General features: G+C 44.1%; 2 protein-coding genes across 3 annotated transcripts; both read left to right on the forward strand.

The window, feature by feature from the left end:
• Positions 1–136: 136 nt before the first annotated feature.
• LOC133157944 (bifunctional 3'-phosphoadenosine 5'-phosphosulfate synthase 2-like) lies at positions 137–8,632 on the forward strand. Its single transcript, XM_061284629.1, has 12 exons — positions 137–682; positions 3,011–3,125; positions 3,645–3,880; positions 4,459–4,597; positions 4,714–4,832; positions 5,544–5,657; positions 5,774–5,885; positions 5,955–6,160; positions 6,232–6,367; positions 6,453–6,721; positions 6,898–7,127; positions 7,621–8,632. Exons 1-12 carry the CDS (start codon positions 656–658, stop codon positions 7,760–7,762), a joined length of 1,845 nt encoding a protein of 614 aa, XP_061140613.1. The 5' UTR covers positions 137–655; the 3' UTR covers positions 7,763–8,632.
• A 2,074-nt stretch (positions 8,633–10,706) lies between these two features.
• Positions 10,707–20,458, forward strand: LOC133158171 (phosphatidylinositol 3,4,5-trisphosphate 3-phosphatase and dual-specificity protein phosphatase PTEN). 2 transcript variants are annotated; one of them, XM_061285153.1, is made up of 10 exons: positions 10,707–11,435; positions 15,919–16,003; positions 16,078–16,122; positions 16,195–16,238; positions 16,385–16,623; positions 17,281–17,422; positions 18,533–18,601; positions 18,947–19,113; positions 19,496–19,792; positions 19,882–20,458. In XM_061285153.1, the coding sequence occupies exons 1-10, from the start codon at positions 11,357–11,359 to the stop codon at positions 20,065–20,067; spliced, it is 1,353 nt and encodes a 450-aa protein (XP_061141137.1). In that variant the 5' UTR covers positions 10,707–11,356; the 3' UTR covers positions 20,068–20,458. The 2 variants fall into 2 exon arrangements, with proteins under 2 accessions (XP_061141137.1, XP_061141138.1); XM_061285154.1 differs by lacking the exon at positions 18,533–18,601.
• The last annotated feature ends 784 nt before the right edge of the window (positions 20,459–21,242 follow it).

Here is a 21,242-nt window from a genome sequence, read left to right on the forward strand (position 1 = left end):
ACTCTCTCTCTTTTAAATGCTTGCTTTTATGGGGGTTTCGTGTCCTCCGTGACCTTAGCTAATGTTTTGCGACCACCGTGAACTTTAAGTAGAAACATTTTGTTATTTTAACGCACGAGAGTCCATCGTTAGCTAGTCGTGGATGCTAATAGTCGAGCTAGCTGGAGGGTAAATGTTATCGCCTGCGGCGGTCGACCACGTAAAATTGTTCTTTTTAAAATACTCTGTTGGGAGAGAGTCCAAATGAGTCCCGTAACGAAATGTTACACCCAGCTTCCGTTGTGAAACAGGCGTAAATTAAGTGGCGTGTACCCCGACTTTATTGTGGACGCCGTATTGCTATGATGTTGCCGGGTTTGAGGGGGTTCCGCCGGCCCAGTCGTGTCGTTTCACTCTGGCATTGGCTCACTAACTTGGGCTAAATTATGTGTGGAGGAGGGAGGAGAAAGGCAAGCTGGAGGCTGGGCCAGCCAGCGGAATGCTACGTGTCTTGGAGGCCCTTTTTAAAGCCCCCCCTCGTCGCCTTTGGTGACCGGAGACCCCCCTAAAAAAAAAGTTAACAACGACCGACTTGCAGCATCATTCCAGGCCCCGTGAGCCAAGCCCAGCGAGCCCGGTGTCCAGCAGCCCATCGGCGACGTCGCCCTCGTCTGAAATGTCCGGAGTGAAGAAGCTTCGTACGGTAAGAGCCAGAACGAATCACCCGCAAGTTGTCATGAATTCTCCGAAGATATTTGTCAAAACGATTTCCTTTTTAAGCGGGTATAACTTGTTCAAAGTTTGTATTCTGAGACATACACCGGCCGGACACTTCATTAGGTACACCACAAGCGAACGAAATCCAATGCAAAAGCTGTCTGCTTTTGGATCATATTGACTCCATTTATGATGTATCGATATAACAGCATTTTATTGGGGTCATAGTTGGTGATTTGTTGAGTTGGTGACAAAACACAACCCCTATAATAAGCATCTTATTCATTTAAAGTTCCAGTATCGACTCTCATCAGCTAGTGTACCTCATCTCAAACGTAGACTTTCTTAGATCTCGGTTCAGATTTTATCGAACACTGTCATCCTCTGTACGATCAGGTGTAATGTTGAGCACTCTGAATGGGCTCCTTGTTGTTGTTCTGATGAATTCATGTCAATATGCCCCATTCATAAGGTGGGGTGAGAAAGAGGCCACTGTTGGCCACGCTCGTGCATCAGATGCTGCTCATGACATTTTCGGAGAACACGGTGGGAGATATCACCAGCGGCGAATAAAAATGGAAAACAATATTTACATGGTTCAGTACAAGGAGAGTGACTGAAACAGAAGTCAATCTAGTTTGACAAGTCAAACATTTTGGAAAAATAACAAAAATCGAAAAGAATTATTAACCCTAACTATACAAGCCTTTTTTATTACATCAATATAGTCGATTCCCGTTTTTTTTTTAAATTCCTAAATTTTTTGATGATTTTTATTTGAGGGGAAAAGAAAATAACTGAAACTTGCTTTTCACTCAACTGTGGCATAATGCATTCTTGACAACGCGGGTAGATCAAGTGGTCGTCCGAGTTGCTGGCTAACACTAACCAGTCACTAACTTATGCTGACGCAGCAGAAAAGTCGTAAATACACTCATCATATTAACGACCCGTAACTAACATTCTGAGCTGTTTTTTTTCCCCCAAACATTGGCTGTGAGTACTCCTTGTCACAAAAAATGTGTTTATTTTGTGAGACACCGCAAGCAAGACTTCACTTGTGTGACTGGACACGAAAATGAAATCCGTGCACAGTAACACGGACATTCTGCCGAGTGCTTTCACAAAGAGCAGCACGGTCGAGGGTTTAATACAGTAGTGCGCGTTTACAGGATCTAGAGAGGTGGATACAAGAAGGCCACACGTGGACCCGATTGCTGCCACATCATCTCTGCTGGCCTTGGAGGCAGCACACTGGACACATTGTACAGTCAGTCGGTCCACCCTCCACCACCACCACCACCACCTCCTCCATTCCTTCCATGCCGCTCACTCTCACCACCTCCAAGTCACACCAAGTCAATACAGCCCCTTTCATAAAACATCCTGGTCCATGGAGGGACTCGGGACCTCGAGCCCGCTACTTTGACCCACTCTGTCATCTCAACTCGGGAGGAAGGAAAAAAAAGTGTGTTTTCAAAGCCGCTGGAAAAGGGTTAGAATATCAAAGTCAAAAGTCAAAGTCAGCTTTATTGTCAATCTCTCCACATGTCACAACACACAAAGAGAGTGGAAAAGTGAACCGGTTTAAATATGCAGGTTTTTTTTTTTCTTCTTCAAGTATAGGAGACGAACAAACTATTTGCAACATGTCGTGGGAATGACATGTTCGAGTCACAACGCTTCACTTAAAAAAACAAAAACAAAAAAAAAGAAATGATGCAACAGCCAAAGGCAACCTAATCCAGGGCCAAACATTAGGGAATGCCTGATGTTAAATCAAAAGGTCTATAAACAATTTTTTAAAAATGTCCCCGAAACATTCCAACTCCGCAAACGCTCAACATTTTTACAATTGTTGCCTCATGTTTCATTTCACAAATTTATAATGTGCTTTGGCGGCGTAAGAAAATAAAAAAGGCTCCCCACCCATGTTATGAAAGTCAAGCTACACGGACATCGTTTTATTTGACGAGATCTGCTCTCCGCTATTGTTTTTTAACGGTTTGTATGCACTGTGTACCCTGAACAAACCAAAGACACCTAAAGGGGACAATGCCAACCACGAATCGATGTAAATCCACCTGTTATGTCAACAGAATTATGACAATGTAAAGAGGATGGAGCAGGACGTCATAGTTTGCATAGGCATCGTAGGTGTCAATGTCATTTCAGGGCGTAACTGAGCGTTTCCAACCCAAGGTTAGATGTTATCAAATTACCCAGATACGTGAAATGCCTAAGTCAAACGACGCGATTCTATCTCAAACAAGATGGAAACAACTCTGGTGTGTTTTCACGTCTTCTCTTACAGGACCTCAACAGGTCCACCAATGTGATCTACCAGGCCCACCATGTCAGTCGCAGCAAGAGGGGACAGGTTGTAGGTTCCAGGGGAGGCTTCAGAGGGTGTACCATCTGGCTCACCGGTAAATCATATGTATATATTTTTTAAACAATACATGCTTGTTGGTGACAAATGATAGCTTGTTGTGTTTGAGTAGCACTTTCAATCATTTAGCAAAAGCATAATGGCCCATGAGGTATTGTCAGCTCTCGAGGGCGCTATCCATTTCCCAGTCCCTCAATAATCGTCAAATATGTCTGAATTTCCCTCATATCAATTTTTATTTGACCTACTTACATCAGCTGTGAGTTACAGTCAACGTTTAACTTGAATTTAATTTCCCTTGTGTGACGGAGAAGCAAGCGGGGAGGAAAAAGGGAAGCGGCAGTAAAACAGGCTAAAAATTCAGACGATGACCTGTCTACTAGTTGTGATTCAAGCAAATGGAAAAGTCTAGAAATAAGTCTTAAGTCTAGATTGAAATGTCTCTCCAGAGGCAGCCACTATAATTCCCATGAGTGGTGCATTGACAAGGGAACGCTCGAGAACCTTCTTTGCAGGTCTCCAAGGAGAATTTGACATGCTTTGCTCCTCCAACCAGGTTTGTCTGGAGCAGGAAAAACTACCATCAGTTTTGCCTTGGAAGAATTCCTGGTTTCCAATGCCATCCCTTGCTACTCGTTGGACGGCGACAACATTCGTCACGGGCTGAACAAGAATTTGGGCTTCACCGCCGTGGACCGCGAAGAAAACATCCGTCGCGTCGCCGAGGTGGCCCGACTGTTTGCGGATGCCGGGCTCGTTTGCATCACCAGTTTCATCTCCCCCTATACCAAGGTCAGAAAATGTGTGAAATCATCTTGAATAAAAGAAACGCCTCACCTCAAGTATTTATTTGCCCAGTCCGGTTAAAAAAAAAAAAACACCCGTAATTTTATTTAATGTTATTTTAAAAATGCATTTGTCCAAAAGAAGTTAGCCTGCTGCTTGGTAGATAAATGTTCCTACCAATTGGTGACATCAAATACCATTTCCCCAAATATTTTTTCTTGTGTTGTAATCGTGGCCTACTTGACTAAATAAACGCCACTCCTTAAGTACACCACCTTTCGATTTATTTTGCAAATGATCGTTTTTTCATTTTCCTAAGTAATCCACAGCGTAGTTATGTATTCCTCAGCTGCTCAAATTGAATTAGAATGTCTTTGAGCAAATCTCATAACAATAACCGCAATTCCTTTTTCAAAAAGTAAAAAGATATGAAGCACATTAGTTTCCAAACATTCTGCATGTTGCAAAAAAATGACAATAATAATTTATAATACAATAAATAATGATAACAAATAATACTTGTTTGCCGTTATTGTTTGTTCACTAATATTTTTTTATCTTTGAAAAAAATTCTGTTACCACAGGACCGTAATGAGGCCAGGAAAATCCACGCGAGCGCCGGGCTACCGTTTTTCGAGGTGTTTATCCACGCACCCTTGGAAGTGTGTGAGCGCAGAGATGTCAAAGGCCTCTACAAGAAGGCTCGAGCCGGCGAGATTAAAGGTTCAGTTTTGACATTTTTAATGTTTCAACCCTGTCCTCGAGAATTATTCAAGACAAATAATGGAGCGCCTCCAGTGTGACAACAGTTGTTTCCCTTTTTTTTTTTTTATTGGCAGGCTTCACAGGGATCGACTCGGAGTACGAGCGCCCTGAGGAGCCGGAGTTGTTGCTGAAAACTGAAGAGCTCTCAGTGAACGAGTGCCTCCAACAAGTGCTGGAGATGCTCCGCGAGCAGGTGAGTGTGACAACTTACTAGGAGACATCTTTTTTAACCCGCTTGACTCGTAATGGAACAGCAGGACTTTGACAAATATGCTCAAGGTTGAATTTGAGTCCTGTAAAATTGCGTGTGCAAATATCCTGCATCTGACCGTAATCCACGCATGACGTATGGCGCATTGCTAAATAAACCCGAGCGACAACATCAGCTGGTGTGCGTCACGATTTCCAAGAAGACGTTGCCACATATGTGATGTGGTTTTGTGGTGAACTCTGAAATGACACAGCAGGACCATAACTCATGCGCTCACATGTAAATGAATCAGTGTGAAGATTCTGAAAGTTAGCTTATGAAAAAGAAAAGTTGCCTTTCTATGTTGGTCGTTGTTATTTGAGAATTTTAACACATTACTTACTCAGCAATTTCATATCAACATCTAAATGTAGTTTGAATGCAGGCAAAAATATATATAAATCTGATATTGTTTATTGTAATACAGATGAATTGGTCGTTTGCAAGTTGGTGAACTTGTTAATGTGACGTTAAATGTTTAGTGCGACACCTGCTGGTCATGTGTGGAATTTTGTTTTACGCAGCCACAGCAACCAATTCTGCTCCAAGGAGAGCTCTCTAAATGTTTTTGTTTGTGTGTGTGTGTTTTGAAAAGAAGCCACAAAATGCCATTCAATATCTCACTAAGGTGCTCTAACACGTATTTTCGTGTAGAACATTGTGCCAAGTGAGATCATGGAAGAGGTCAACGAACTATTTGTTCCGGAGAACCGACTCAATCTCGCTGTGGCTGATGCAAGCACGCTACCAATCATAAGCATCACCAAGGTAACCTGTCTCTCAATTGCCCAACATTGGCCTTATTTAACACGCCGCACTGGACGCAATCCTGTCATTTGGTATAATTGATGATCTAATTTCTCATTTTTTATCTCTGATGACAGTTGGACTTGCAGTGGGTGCAGGTTTTGGCCGAGGGCTGGGCCAGTCCTCTGAAGGGCTTCATGAGAGAGCGAGAGTTCCTTCAGGTCTTGCACTTTGGCAGTCTCTTGGACGGTGAGCATCTTACACTGTCTTGTCCGCTCTACTCGCACCAATTCTCACCTTTGTCCGCTTCCGTATCAGGTGGTGCCATCAACATGTCCGTCCCCATCGTCCTGCCAGTCAACACCGACACCAAGCAGGAGCTGGACGGCTGCGCGGCAATCGCGCTGGAGTACGGCGGCTCCCGGGTGGCCATTTTGCGGAACCCGGAGTTCTACGAGCACCGCAAGGAGGAACGCTGCGCGCGGCAGTGGGGGACCACGTGTCCACAACATCCTTACATCAAGGTGACATAGTTGACATTTACTCAACATACATACACGGTAAGATGATCTTAACATCTCCAACTCGTGTGTAGATGGTTATGGAGGGCGGCGACTGGCTCGTCGGCGGCGACCTGGAGCTACTGGAGCCCATCAAATGGAACGACGGACTGGACCAATACCGCTTTACTCCGCGGCAGCTCAAGCAGAAGTTCAAAGATATGAAAGCAGGTCAAAACACATTTTATGTTGTCACACTTGATCATTTATTTGATATTCATATGAACTAACCCGTGTGGTGTTTATCTTCCCCCAGATGCGGTGTTTGCATTTCAGCTGCGCAACCCGGTGCACAACGGCCACGCTCTGCTGATGCAGGACACCAAGCGGCGTCTCCTGGAGCGCGGCTACAAAAACCCCGTCCTCCTGCTGCACCCGCTCGGCGGCTGGACCAAAGACGACGACGTGCCCCTGCCCTGGCGCATGAAGCAGCACGCCGCCGTCTTGGAGGAGGGCGTCCTGGACCCGGCCAGCACCGTCGTGGCCATCTTCCCCTCGCCCATGATGTACGCCGGACCCACAGAGGTAAACTGGTGATGGATGCCTTGATAGCTTTGACAGTACTATTACAAATGTAACGATTTGATTGCTATAGTTAGCGACTTTTCTGAGCGCTCTAGTGATTGTTTATCAAAAGAGAAACTTTGCATTGTGAGGCCATATTGCTCAGTGATGTGGCTGAATATCAACGTCTCCATCAGGTGCAGTGGCACTGCAGGGCCCGCATGATCGCAGGAGCCAACTTCTTCATCGTCGGTCGGGACCCCGCGGGCATGCCCCACCCGGTGACCCGGAAGGACCTTTATGAACCCACGCACGGCGGCAAGGTGCTCACCATGGCGCCGGGCCTCACCTCGGTGGAGATTATCCCCTTCAGGGTGGCTGCCTACAACAAGTCCAAGAAGGCCATGGACTTTTTCGACCCAGAGCGGTGAGCCAATAAATGTCGAATCCTCTGATTGGTTGGCCAGAGCAAAAACTTGCTACAGCTAACAACAACTAGCAAAGAACACTTATAGCGATCTAATACAATCAGCATTTCTGGTGAGTGGATTTTGTTAAAGTTTATTATGTAATTAGACTCATTTTGATTATGAACTGCTTCAGTTTTATTTATTTTTAATTGTACTGTCTGTATGGGCAACCCTGTGGCTATGTTGTCTATACTTTTATATCCCGTTAAATTTAGCTCATGTTTTTTTTTTTTCCTGTGGACCGAATTGTATGTGCGTCCTCAATTTCAGCCATTGTTTTTCTTAGGCGGGCAGCGGACACCCGACCCGTGTATGGATCGACTTTGCTTATGTCCCACGTGTTATTTTTGCAGATGTACCCCTACTTATAGCCGTCATATCTCCCCCTCCAATCTGGCCGTAACCTGACCTTGCCCTCCCTCTCACTCTGCGTGTTTCTCTTCCTGTTAGTCACGGCGACTTTGAGTTCATCTCCGGAACCAAGATGAGAAACCTTGCACGCAGCGGCGAGAACCCACCCGACGGCTTCATGGCCCCCAAGGCCTGGAAGGTGTTGGTGGACTACTACACCTCGCTGCAAAAGGACCAGTAAGCCAGCACTAAGCTGTCCTACTACTGCAAGACAATGACAAGGTTATTCTCAGATGGTGTGCTGAAGTTTTAGGACCAATTTAAGAAGTAAAGAGGTACTGTAACTCACATGGGCCGAATCAAAGTACTTTTTAAGTAAGTGGAGCACATTCCTTTTAAGCTTGTCCGATTTATCATTCCATTATGCAGTTGCACTCCCTTGCCAATTTTATTATGTTTGAGCCCGACTTTTAAGATAAAATATTTGGAACTGTCTTAGTACTCACAGAAGATTATTTAGTCTACCAAATAAAATGGCAAGTGACGCTATGATATATATTTTTTTTTTATCCATAAGTAACACAAGTATCTAATCTCTTTTTAACTTTGAAAACTGATATTTCCTATAGTATCTGAAGGATACATGGGGAAACTTAATCATTCCATATTTTAATATATTTTAAGACTCATTTTATTCAGTGAATGAAATGCCATCATTACCTAAAGTGCCTCAAGTTTATATTACACAAGCGCTAATGTCTCCTGTCTCAGTACAATAAAGCTTGCAAGTGCTTTTTCCACCCTCCTCTTATAACTTTTCACACATACATACAGCTAAGAGAAGCTCAAACATTCTCATGAAGAAATTGGCTAAAATGATGATTTTTACCACGGGATATGTCAGTAAACTAGCTGTTACGTCATTATCACTGACTGTAATTTACATTTCAATAGGTATGTTGATTCAAAATTGTTTACCAACAAGGTCTTATTGAGTAGGAGGAATGTCTTGCATTGCTGTAAAAGTGGGCATTCAAACGCTAGCATTAAGAGGTGGAAGGAGATGTGAATGTAAAATGCAGTAATAAATAAACCTATTTGTTAATATCAATCATTCTGTAGTCTATTGTGTTTTATAACATTTCAACGTGTGAGTTTGCTTTCAATATAAAAGAAAAAAGTAGAAACGCAATGGCGCCCTCTGTTGGCTCAAACGTATACAGGCACAATTCCAAGTTGTCGATGTTTCGCAGTTTACGATGCGATTTCGGAAATTAAGAAATGTACTTAGTTAAGAAAATGTTGTCATCGTGCAAATAACGTACTGTTATGGATATAAGGTGTGACTAGTGATGGACCATCCCTCATTGACCCATATATTGAATGTTGTTAGTCACCTAAATGTTGAACAGAGGGTGTGTTTCTACCGAAGTCAAATTCCTTGTTTGGCACGCTCAAACATGGCGAATAAAAAACTCTTGAATCTCTTGAATCTTGAATCTTGAATATTTAGTCGTCATTTTTATTCCATTTGAGGATTTTCTTCAGTTTAAAAAGTTTGGACATCTCTGTTCTACAACCGATGATGCTTCCTCAGCCACCCTAATAGGTTAAAGATACTTAGGAGGTGTTTGGATTCATTTGTTTGCCTAACGGTTAATTCAGCCAGTCATTAAGCTCCGTGCCGGGCTCAAAGCGGATTGAGCCTTCTGCTGAGAACAACCATCTTCTCCTGCAAGAAGCAGATTCCTAATTAGCCTTACATGGGATCAGATCATTTAATCTGTGATGTTCCAGGTAACCCAATTTTCAAATCTGCTGAGCTGCACTGCCTGGGTCTTAATAAAATCTCCCAACTACGGCGCGGCCGACATGTCGTGTTACAAAGGAACGACAAGGACAGCTGTTGAAGTAAATCTCTCAGAATGTGGCGCACACTTCCTGGGGGTGGAATTCTGGAGTGTAACCTAATTCAATCCACATTCACGTTGTTTGACATGAATGTTGATGATCACTGTGACTCTTAAATAAGACATAATGACAGTTATTTAAAAATAGAAAAATTCTGTGTGTATTGTGTTACTTTCTTTGTTTCAAATGCAGGCTGTGTCCAGATGTGATTGTGCATTGGACCACATAGTCATTATGGATTCTACATGCGTTTCTGATTGAACATGAAAAGCTTGAAGATGCGAAATTTGAACCCCTCGTGAAAGTCTTTGAAACTCGCAGAAATATAAATTCCGCACATCTGTATATTACAACTCTTTATGAGATATATATGTGAACGCAAACGATGCAGCAACATGGGGAAAACAATATAAAAATGCTCTAGAGGCGGTTTCAGGATCTTCAGTTTCATAGGCTGGATCTCTGGTTTACTGCAAAGCCAACATTCATCGAATACAGTATATTAATATTAAGATAATAACGTTCTAATAGCAAATATTTGATGCACTGATTTAATGTCAATCCTGGCTGATTATGGTTGAGAATTGAGGACGAAATGAAATATAGGTAGCTGAAACTGGATTCACAATACACATGAATGGGGGGGAAAGTGACGTCATTGTTCTAAAGTGGAAGTGACGTTGCAGCTCTGTCCTTTTGACGTCATAGACACGTTTCAAACTGCTCAAAGTGTAAATACGAATGAAAGACGTTGTTGGTATCAAAAATGATCAATCCAGATTGTAGCGTTTTTATGGTGAATCTGCTTGCCATAACTCCGCTGTGTCCACCCATGTCAGGTGATTGTTCATAATAAAATATAATTCAATCAGAAACAATTTACTGTCATTTAAAGTGAGAATGAAATATTGCCTCGTCATTAAAATAAATATTTTCCCTTATTTTAATGTATAAAGCGACTCAGTTGTGAGCAGGGGGGAAAAGCGCGAAAAAAAGTGACATTTTATGTGAGAAACTTCCCTAATTATAGTCACACGTGATCACTTTGACAGAAGGGAGCCGTCGTGTGCGTACCTCTCGTATCCTTCCGCCGCGATCATATAATAACAGACTGCATTCCTCCTTTCTTTTCAAATATTGTTCTATATCACAATTAAGACTATATCATTAATTGTAAAATGAACTCTGGTCAAATAATCTTGTAATAGTCCGAATGAATTAAACCGAGGGACTACACGGCGAAGGCGGCAGGATACGTGTACTAAAAGCCCAGCCTGCTCTACCTTCTTTTTTCCTCTGTGGAGGCCATGATGGGAGCCTGAGTTCAGCTGGAGCGAGTAAAAAAGAAAGATGATTCCCCGGGACGGAGCTGTCAACGCAATCTGTGCATATTGCTGATTTTTGTATAGTCTGTATACATCTGAGGTGGAGCCTGTCACTTTTTTCCCTTCCCCGCGATGTTCTCGACGAGCGCTCGGTGACAATGTTGAATCGCTAAGGAGGTCTTTTTTGGATCGTAGCGAGCTAGCCTAGCTCCAACCTCCCCCCCGTCCGAGTGACTGGATACGGACTCCCCCCTCCCCTCCCCTACCCCCCCTTTCCTCCCGGGGTTACCAGTGAGTTTTCTTCTGGCTTCGGACCGAACCCGGGGCTTATTTTGTGGACAGCTGCATGCATTTCACTGGGGAGTATTTGGAAGAGCGACCGCGGGATTGGAAAAGTCGGGCCTTCGCCGAGGAGAAGCCGAGCAAGGCCCGTCTTTATGTTCCAGAGGAAGCCTGTCTAATCCCAACGAGCTCGGCTGGCTAGCCCCGAGGAGGACCCCCCTCCCCTCCCCTATCGAGTGGACCCGCCGTGTACCACCGAACCACCAAAAAGTCTGCTTTCATCATTTCCCCATAATAGACTCCTGTCAGCCGCTGCAATGACTGCCATTATTAAAGAAATTGTCAGCCGGAACAAAAGGAGATACCAGGAGGACGGCTTCGACCTGGATTTAACATGTATCCTTTCCTGCACTGGGTTATTTGACTCATTCATAACGCCGCATTGATGATGATTATTCATCTTACAATGAGAAATGTGAGAGGGAGCTAGCGCGGGGCTAACGGGGGTAGGGGGGGGGCGGGGGGCTAGCTCGGGCTGTCATCAAGCGTGTTTGAAAGATGGTGGATCTGTCAAAGCGGCGTGCACTAATGTCACTGTCGTATCGCAGCAGAAATATTTCCTACTGGACACCGTGCGTGTAACAAAATGCAAGGTAACCGGCTGGTGCTACTTTTAGCATTTTGGAGGCTCCTGTAAAAAAAAACCACACATCTGGTTTATACTTGCATGTGATCTCTAATAGCCTTGATAAAATGGAGTGAATTTTTTTTTTTTTACCAATCGTCAAGTGATTTTCATCGATTTATGTTAAGGCCGTATGATGATAGCTTAATTGAAAATCATGAGGACCGTTTTTTTTCATTGCTTTTTTAGTCTGATTTTCAACCAATTCTGGGAACACTTTTTAAGGCAACATGAAACTTTAAAACTATTGCAAGATTCGAGACTCACACCAATATGGGCACCCAAGCAGCACATTTGTGTGTGTGTGGGGGGGGGGGGTCTGACTAGTCTAAAGGTATACTAGAGTTATGGTTATTTCTACATACATGTATAGAGAGGATCGTATTTTTGCATTCTTAGAAATTATATATATATATATTCCCCCCACAAGCAGTTACAGCTTTGGTTATTCTGGCCACTCCAGTGACCTTTGGTCCTTATATCTGTCATTCAAAGACCTCGGTGGTGGTGAAAATTCTATCATTGCCAGTGTTTTTGTAACATGACAGTTATTGTTTACATTTGATCAAAATCGCCAAAAAGCATCTGCGATCATTTTTGGTTGGCGATATCCACTAGATGTGTATTGTGGTTGCATAATTGCAAAAACTCATTAATCCTTCAATGTAACCTCAAAATTGTCTTGAAAGTATTTTTCAAACGTTGGCTTCTTTTGGCCATCTATTAATATTTGTATTTATTTCTTAAAATCCCTAAAAAGTCAGAAGTTTGACTCCCTGAAGCTAGTCAGTTTTAACCCTTTTGTTTAGCACACTAAGTAAATCAAATTTTAATTGCAATTACAAGAGTACGGCCATTAGATATTTTTTAATCTTATTTAAAAAAAAATTCCCATGATAAGGGACTTTGTACCTTATGGACCACAGCACACACATAGCATGTGAAAAAAAATGAATGGGTGCTTTTTGAAGGTTGCCTGGACGAGATATTGGCGTGTCAATCGATTTAATTGATATATCTGATTGTTGATGAATAGTGTCTCTTGGCATTCGGATTGGATTACTGGGCTGCACTCGTTTGCTGTCTGGGAAACTTCAACTAGACACGAGCTTTGGACAATATCGGAAAGCAATGATATTAAAGCAGGAGTTCAGAAAATTGTCCCGTGCGTAACCAATTAACAAATGGCTTTTGGGTGGAAGGAAGGGGGGGGGCCTCTAATTTCTCTTACTGAGTTTCCTTTTTTTGGGGGGGGATTGTAAAGCCTTCAGTGGTGCGCACGCATGGTTGTAAGAACAACTATTGTCGATCTGATGTGTCGGCTGTGGTTTTTGTTGCGGAACTGTGTACCTTGCAGACTTCAGTCAGATGTTATCTGATGAAATGTGTCATGACTCCATGATTATTGCCTGCAAAGAGCTTGTGGTGAAGGGAAGGACAGGGGGGGGGGGGGGGCATGTCCCTCCTAATGTGCAGGGGGAGGTCTCCATTTTAGTTTTTTTACAATACGGGCCCTGTTATCACTTTTTTTTGGGGCGCTGCGTCTGAAACAATATGCAAGTTATGTAATACACCGTTAAAGTGGAGTTAAGCAGTGATCTCGTGTCGGCCCCCTTTGCTCTTTTTCTTGACTACTCCCACTCTAATTCTCCCTCCCCGCTTGCCCCCTTTCCTCTCCCTCTTTCCTGTACCCCCCCCCCCCCCCCCCCCCTTGCTCAGTTGTATTTTGGCGTATGCTTAGAACCCAGTCGAGGGCTGGCTTTAAAAAGAAGGCGTTCCTAAAAAGAAAAAAAAAATCCCTCCTACTTGGAGCTTCCGTCAGGGGGTCTTGCATATGCATTTCCTCCCAGCTGCAGAATCCAACCCCCTCTACCAGTCCACCATGCCCTGGGCTGAGGCTCTCATGGGAGTTGTGGCGCTTTAAAAAAAATAAATAAAAATACAACCTTGAAATAGTCAGACTGGGATCACTTTGTCAGTTAGGGTTAGAGAAGGCGATGAAACGCCGTGTTTGACTTTTAATAAAGGCTTTGATGCACGGCTGGGGATTATTGCCGCCGTATTCGCGCACGCAGGTGGGCGGGCGACCGTTAAGGGAAAAAAGAAGCCAGAGCAGTTTATTGACAGTGAGCAGTTTTCACCTAAATATATACCCATAAGAAAAAAAAAAAAAAACTAAAAATACAATCAACCTGTCACCATCTTTTTGAAATGCATTGTTGCAAGTACCACTTATTTAACTTTTACCGGCTGGTAAATTCATTCCCTCCTGTAGTTGAAATGGCGGAAAAATGACCACCTGGAAAAATTCGTCTTTTTTTTTTCTGCCTCCCTAATTTCCGGTTCTGGCCCAGGGATCTGATGTGTAAGCGTTCCCGGCACTCTTGTGTCTAAAAATGGGTTTTAACATTCAAAGGAATATAAAACAAATCATGGTAGCCAACCGGTTAGCGTCTAGCCAGCTGTTGGCTAACGCTAGCACTAACTAACAGCACTGCCTGGACTTCAAACTCAACTCCGTTTGGCAACTGACTCCAGCTTATCTCCCAGAAACCAAATTCTATTTTAAACTAAAGCTACTAATTCTATTTTTCCCCCCTCATCTTAACACTTCTTGATGCCGCTTGTCCTTTTTTTTTCAAAGTGTCTCGCAGTTCCGCTCCAACCTGTTGTGTTTGCACGCACCATTTGCCAAAGATGAAAGCGTGTGTTTCCAGCTTTACTTTTCTCAGCAAAGGTCTTGACATTCACTAACACGGCTCAACAGCGATACGGGGAGAAAATCAAAAGCTGCTCAACATCAAAACGAAACGTATCCAATTAGAAACACTGAGCTTCCCCTATTTTGGACTCGGGAAGTGTGAGAAAAGGTTGGCCTTTAGTCACTGGTTAAAAGTGTGAAATCCCTCTGCTTTGCAGCGGCGAGCAGACTTCACTTTCAGGTAGGCGGCGGCGCTTGCTCGCGCCAACTCCATTATTCTGTCTTCACGGCAACCTGACACTGATGCGCTCCTCTTTTAAGAGCGTATGTGTGTCACTGTATAATTGGCCCTGACGCTTCCCGCTACCCCCCACCCCCCCCCACCTCAGACTACACCCCCGCCCCTCCTGTGCTGCAGCCCCGTTGGATGACATCATGCCATTCGGAAAAAAGGCAGTCGAGCTGCGCACAAGGCGGTGCAGTGCCCCTTTCTTCCGTTTACTGGCCGTTCCATTAGGTACGCCTCACTAACAAGATGGTTCGAAGATTTTTACGGATATGAAAATGGATGGATGGATGATAATGTCGATGATTGATAAATATTTATTGGAAGTCCGTCCCTTCAGGCTTTTGCTGTTTAGAGATGCTCATTTATTAAGACTGGTTGTTTCCATCTAACTCAGGAAATTCTTTCACCTCTGCCACCAACGAGCTATTTTCTCTTAAGCCTCGCGTTATTTTTTTTTTTTTTGTCAGAGCTCAAAGATGGTCTTGCCTCAAAAATCCCACTAGAGCAGCTCTGAGAAACCGTAACAAACGTCATGACCTCGGAATCAATATTCAATCGATCATTTCATCTGAACCTGAACTGTTTTTGTTTTTTTTCATTCTCAAGAAAGCACCCTCAAATTCACCTTTTCTTTCCTTCACTCTTGTACCTAGTGTGAACTTGAAGAACTAAGCGGATCATCTCCACCATACCTTAACTGTTTCAACTCTCTACTGTGCAATATTTCCCCCAGGGGACCCGGTGAACCTAGCAAAAGCGGTCCCCGACGCGTGCAAACCGAACTCCACCGAGAGACTCTCGTGTTGCAGGCCTTGCTGATATAACGTTTACGCTCTAAAAATACACACAGGTCATGGAGCCTCTCCTCTCGTGCGCCCACATGCGGTCCAGGCTCGGGCAGGAGCGCAGTTCTTCATGTCCTTCCTCCTCACCGTCAAGGCCATCTGTCACAACACGCCAATACACACATGCGGATCAGCGTCGCTCCTGCGCTCTCATCTCGCCGCCACTGTAATGACACGGACGCTATTGACGCCGCCCTCGAAACTTTGTCACGGTCCGCTGCCCGGCCCGTGCCTGCGCTCGCTCGCGTACTTGCTCATTTCTAGCGATGGCCGTGTCTCGTTAAACAGCCCAACAAATAATTCATTGTGCTACATCGCCGGCCGTTAAAAAAAAAAACTGTTCCTTGACCCCTGAGCAGATATCTACCCAAACATCATCGCCATGGGCTTTCCAGCAGAGCGACTCGAAGGCGTGTACAGGAACAATATCGACGACGTAGTACGGTGAGTCGCCGCGCTCCCGCCGACGACGCTTTGCTCGTCCTCGTTTCCTAACTTTGTTCCTCTGCCGTCAACAGGTTTTTGGATTCAAAGCATAAAAACCATTACAAAATCTACAACCTGTAAGTATCCCTCACAGTTGATCTCCTCCACTTGACTCGTTCCTGATTTCTGACTGGATGTTCACATTTCAGCTGTGCAGAAAGACACTACGACGCTGCCAAATTTAACTGCAGAGGTACGCCGGCCGCTCGGTCGACTATTGCCAAAACTTTGCATCTGTGCATGGAAAAAATTGACCAAAAATTGTTCCACACTGTGACTCACGGTTTGGTAAAAAAAAAAAAAATCAAAACACCACAAAGTGTGTCTCGCCTCTTCCAGTTGCACAGTACCCCTTCGAAGACCACAACCCCCCTCAGCTGGAGCTGATCAAGCCCTTCTGCGAAGACTTGGACCAGTGGCTCAGCGAGGACGACAATCACGTGGCGGCCATCCACTGTAAGGCCGGCAAGGGCCGCACCGGCGTGATGATCTGCGCCTATCTCCTCCACCGCGGCAAGTTCCAGGAGGCCCAGGAGGCGCTCGACTTTTACGGTGAAGTCAGGACAAGGGACAAGAAGGTGAGGAGGCTCGGGCTGCTTTTTTTTTTTTTTTTTTCTTCCCAAATCTGCTTTGGGCGGCAGGAAAAATTGTTAATAAAATGGCCGCTTTAAAAAAAGAGCTAATGTCATCCAATTAATTTGTTCGGGCATTTAATCGGTTTGGCCCGAGGCTTGTAGGTTGAGGTCGAGAATGCTGGACATGCAAAATTCAGTCATACACTCCAATTGTTTTACAAAGTCACAATTTACCTTCAGTAAAAAAAAAAAGAAAAAAGATGCAGTTACTCTCAGCCTTGGGAATGCGAGTGTGGGAGAACTCTGCTACACTTAGCTGGTTTGTGTTTGAGGGGGAGAGGCTCGGCACTCGGGCGGAGAGAGCAACACAAACTCTGCACAGCAAAGAAAAAAATAAAACATTGGTAACATTGTAACTGATGTCAATTTGATAATAGTCATTCGCTTGTTGCCAAAGCGAGAGAGCAGCAAAACACAGCGAGCGAGCGCACACACACACATAACCTGCTGCTCCCCCAGTATGTGTATTTGGCTTTATGTCATGACTTTATTTTCTCAATTTTACAGCAGTACGATATATATATATATATATATATATATATATATATAATTGCCCGGCTTGTTTGTCCTCTCTGAACCCGTGGTGCTTTTTTTTGCCAGGGAGTGACCATCCCCAGCCAGCGCCGCTATGTCTACTACTACAGCTACCTACTGAAGAACCAGCTGGAGTACAAGCCGGTGGCACTGCTCTTCCACAAAATGGTCTTCGAGACGCTGCCCATGTTCAGCGGGGGCACCTGCAGTGAGTCATCCGCGCACATATGCTCGCGTTCCGACCTTTCCGAGCCGCAAATCGGCCGCGCGCATATCGTCCCACCCACGCTGCGTTTTGGTATCGCTGGACGCTCATCGTCCTTTCCGGAAGCAAATTGGAGCGCGACATACTCGCGGCCTGCTTCTTATTGATGAGGCCCTCCGCTTTTACTCCACTTCAAGGTCGACTTGACCTTTAGCTAATGAAGCTTTTTAGATATTATTAGCGCTCGGCTACCTCGTGGGGCTTCCGAATCGCAGACCTGCCTTTACTGTTAATTTGTTACCATTTCTTTAAATCACCAGACAGGAGTTGAATTCCTTTTGTTGTTTTTTTAATTGGCGGTATTCCTGCTGTGCGGGTTACATACAGTTAAGCTCAAATTTGAGTTCAAGTGAATAGTTGTGTCCTGGCTTAGAATAACGCGAGAATGACTAAAATAAAAAATGTAGCAGGTAGTTGTATTAATAAAATACATTTGACATTTCCTGATTATATTTAACACAATTGTGACATTGCACTGACCTGTTTTGGGCTGAACTGTCTGTCCGTTTCCATGTCTGCTCTGTTTATGGTGGCATAGCAAACAATAACCCTTTGGTGTTAACTCGTCGTCGTACATGTCCAACTCACACAAGTCTGTCTTGTATGTAAACGCTGTGGTCCAAAAACTCATCTGTAAAAGATGTCTGTGGCTTCCTTTTTCTTAACTGGGTGGATTGTGGCTTTTGATTCCTAATCCTCCTTTTTCATGCTTTATAAAAAAAAAAAAAAAAAAAAGACGGACCTATTCTGAGTGATGAGCCCAAAGTCGACACATCATACAAATTATATCATTTTTCCGTCAATGTTTTGTAACCGTTCCTTTTGAAGTTTTATTTTTGTGCTACAAGTTTCCCCACCCCTGCCTTAAGTGTTTTGGTCCAGAGCGATCTCCCACCCCCCCTTGTAAATATATCTGTAAATATTTGTGTCCACTTCTTCTTGTGTTTGTGCCTGCTGTGCTCTCCCTCGAGAACACTATCCCCCCCCCCCCCCCCCCCCTTGCAGTCGGGCGCCGATTGTGACCACCGTCTCCCTTTTTTCCCCTCTCTTAAGGAGACAGTACCGTTAAAAACAGGAGCGAGCCGACCCCTCAGGGCTTCAAGAAAGGGAATTGGCATTGGGGTAAATGAGCCTTTTATCCATTTTATTTTTTTGTATTCCATTCATTTTCTTTTGCCAGGCCCCAGAGATCCAGCATCCGCAGGCAGGACCAATCTTTAGGTAGCAGATGTATTTGCCTGGCAGGAAAAGCACCAAGCTATCAGAATAGGGTCCTGCATCTCTGGTTTTGGGTCTCTTCATGTGTAGCATGTTGCTCTTGTCTTTTTTTTTTTAATGTCGGTGCATTTGCATGCATCCACTCACGTAATAACACATTGGCGCCCTCGCTGGTCTTTGGCCGCTAAAAGCCTCCTCGCTCACCATCACGCCTCGTATGTGTGGCGTCCTCTCCGCCGCCTCTTGCAGATCCCCAGTTCGTCGTGTACCAGCTCAAAGTGAAGATCCACACATCCAACCCCACCCACACCCGGCGCGAGGACAAGCACATGTTCTTTGAGTTCCCGCAGCCCCTGCCCGTGTGCGGCGACATCAAGGTGGAGTTCTTCCACAAACAGAACAAGATGATGAAGAAGGTCAGTGCATACTCTGGTGCTGGCATTATTTTTTTCTTGAAGGCAAATAAACGGCTCCCTCAAATAGATTTTTTTTTTTTCTTCCCCCGTCAAGTAGTAACGGTCTTGTTTTATAGATGCTATTATTCAAACATGGACGTAAAGGAGACATTTTATGGAAAATTGACTTTTTAATTGCTTGTATACAACGAGGTGGGTCTCTCAAGCGCCTGCCCGCACTTTAAGTGTAAAATTACACAACCTAGTTAATTTGATCTAAAAATGGCTGTCTCTAATATGTAAAGCGTCAATCAGAAATTGCATTGCTAATAGTCCATTTTTTATATACAGCGCAAGTCTTAAAATATCATCTTTGCTTGAACCTGCTTCTTTTCTATTCCAGGACAAAATGTTTCACTTCTGGGTAAACACCTTCTTCATCCCCGGGCCGGAGGAAGGCGTGGAGAAGTTGGAGAATGGCGCGGTGAACAACGCTGATAGTCAGCAAGGCGGCGGGAGCGGCAGCCAGGTCCAACAACAGCTTCAGCCGCCGAGCAACGCCGAGTGCAGGGACGGAAGCGGGGGCGGCGGCAGCAGGGACGGCAGCGACAGGGACTACCTCATCCTGACGCTGACCAAAAATGACCTGGACAAGGCCAATAAGGACAAAGCCAACCGCTACTTCTCGCCAAACTTCAAGGTAATCTGCCACGGGAAAATTTGAACACCTCCCAGTTACTGATGTCTGTTTTTTTGTTGTTTTGTTTTTTTTTCCCTACCCCATCTCAGGTGAAGTTGTATTTCACTAAAACCGCAGAGGAGCCTTCGAATTCCGAGGCGAGCACTTCGACATCCGTCACGCCGGACGTCAGCGACAATGAGCCAGACCATTATCGATACTCTGACACCACTGACTCTGATCCGGAAAACGAACCTTTTGACGAAGAGCAGCACACGCAAATCACAAAAGTGTGAACTCTTTTTAAATAAGAAAATTTAAAAACAACAAACAGCAAGAGAAGAAATTATACAACAGAGAAAAAAAAAAAGGAGTAAACTTGAATATAAACTTAAAAGAACCTTTTTGTCCCTTAAAGATGGCAATAGGATATCATCACGTCAAATGCCAATTTTAGGGGGAAAAAAAAGAGGAATTATCCTGACCAATATATTGTTTTTTTTTTCTTTTTATTCCCCCTCCCCCCTTTTTGCGTGGACATCTACCACGCGCAAGGTATTGACACTGTTGCCCAATGGGGAAAAGGTGCTGTAGCTATAAAAAAATAAACAAAAAAACCCCAAATGTGTTTATATCTATATACATACGTATATGTATATACATATATATACATTCATATATAAAGGATTTGTGTGTGTGCGTGCGTGTGTGTCAAAGACAATGGAAAGAAAGAGAGTACCACAATCAGGAGAGACGGGAGTTGAAGTCAAGGACGATCTACTTGGGACATTGCTGCTCCTTCTCCTGTCCAAAAACCAAGGCCAGTGCTGCAGTCACTTTGCTTCACCCTTCTCCTCCTCCTCCTCCTCCTCCTCCTCCTCATCTTTTACTCCTCCTCCTCCCTCGCCTCCTTTACTGTGAATGCTTCTTGTGCTCTTTGCAGGCTGTCTCACGTGACTTTTTTTGGCCTTTGTGCAGTGCAAACTGCATGCGGGCCGTGGGTTTCGGGGGGGGGGGGGGGGGGGCGGTTAAGGGTGGGTTTGATGGGTGGGCTGGGCCTGGGGGGGTCGAAGAGGCTGTGATGATGTCTAAAAGCATTGCCATTCCTGTTCCCACTGTGTATACGTTTAAATTATGCAGAACAAGGCATCCCATGTAATTGTTAATGTTTTTTTTTATCCTAAGATAATAAAAATATAATACATAAAAAAAAAGCAGTGGGAGATGCGTGCTTGGGATATTTGATATGCAAATATGAATTCTTGGCTTAAAAGTTCCCGTGTATGGATTCTTGTAAGGGTCAATCATGTATTAATATAAACAAGTCTAACGAAAAGAAACTTTAAATGTTTAAACCTTGAGGAGGAAATCGCAAATTGAATTTATTGTTACATGAAACAATTTGCTTAGTGTTGTTTTACTATTTTATATTAGTTGTATGTATAGGAGGTACCTGAACTCCATTTTTAAA

The sequence above is a fragment of the Syngnathus typhle genome, linkage group LG8, assembly GCF_033458585.1.
Source record: "Syngnathus typhle isolate RoL2023-S1 ecotype Sweden linkage group LG8, RoL_Styp_1.0, whole genome shotgun sequence".
Taxonomy (NCBI): Eukaryota; Metazoa; Chordata; class Actinopteri; order Syngnathiformes; family Syngnathidae; genus Syngnathus; species Syngnathus typhle.

What these genes read in the sequence shown, in the direction of transcription:
- LOC133157944 (XM_061284629.1), top strand. Translation starts at nt 656, where the DNA reads ATGTCCGGAGTGAAGAAGCTTCGTACG. An exon ending in TCGAGCCGGCGAGATTAAAG is followed by an intron (nt 4,598 to 4,713) that starts GTTCAGTTTTGA and finishes TTTTATTGGCAG; the next exon opens with GCTTCACAGGGATCGACTCG. An exon ending in CAATCATAAGCATCACCAAG is followed by an intron (nt 5,658 to 5,773) that starts GTAACCTGTCTC and finishes CTCTGATGACAG; the next exon opens with TTGGACTTGCAGTGGGTGCA.
- LOC133158171 (XM_061285153.1), top strand. Translation starts at nt 11,357, where the DNA reads ATGACTGCCATTATTAAAGAAATTGTCAGCCGGAACAAAAGGAGATAC. An exon ending in AATATCGACGACGTAGTACG is followed by an intron (nt 16,004 to 16,077) that starts GTGAGTCGCCGC and finishes TGCCGTCAACAG; the next exon opens with GTTTTTGGATTCAAAGCATA. An exon ending in TGCCAAATTTAACTGCAGAG is followed by an intron (nt 16,239 to 16,384) that starts GTACGCCGGCCG and finishes CGCCTCTTCCAG; the next exon opens with TTGCACAGTACCCCTTCGAA.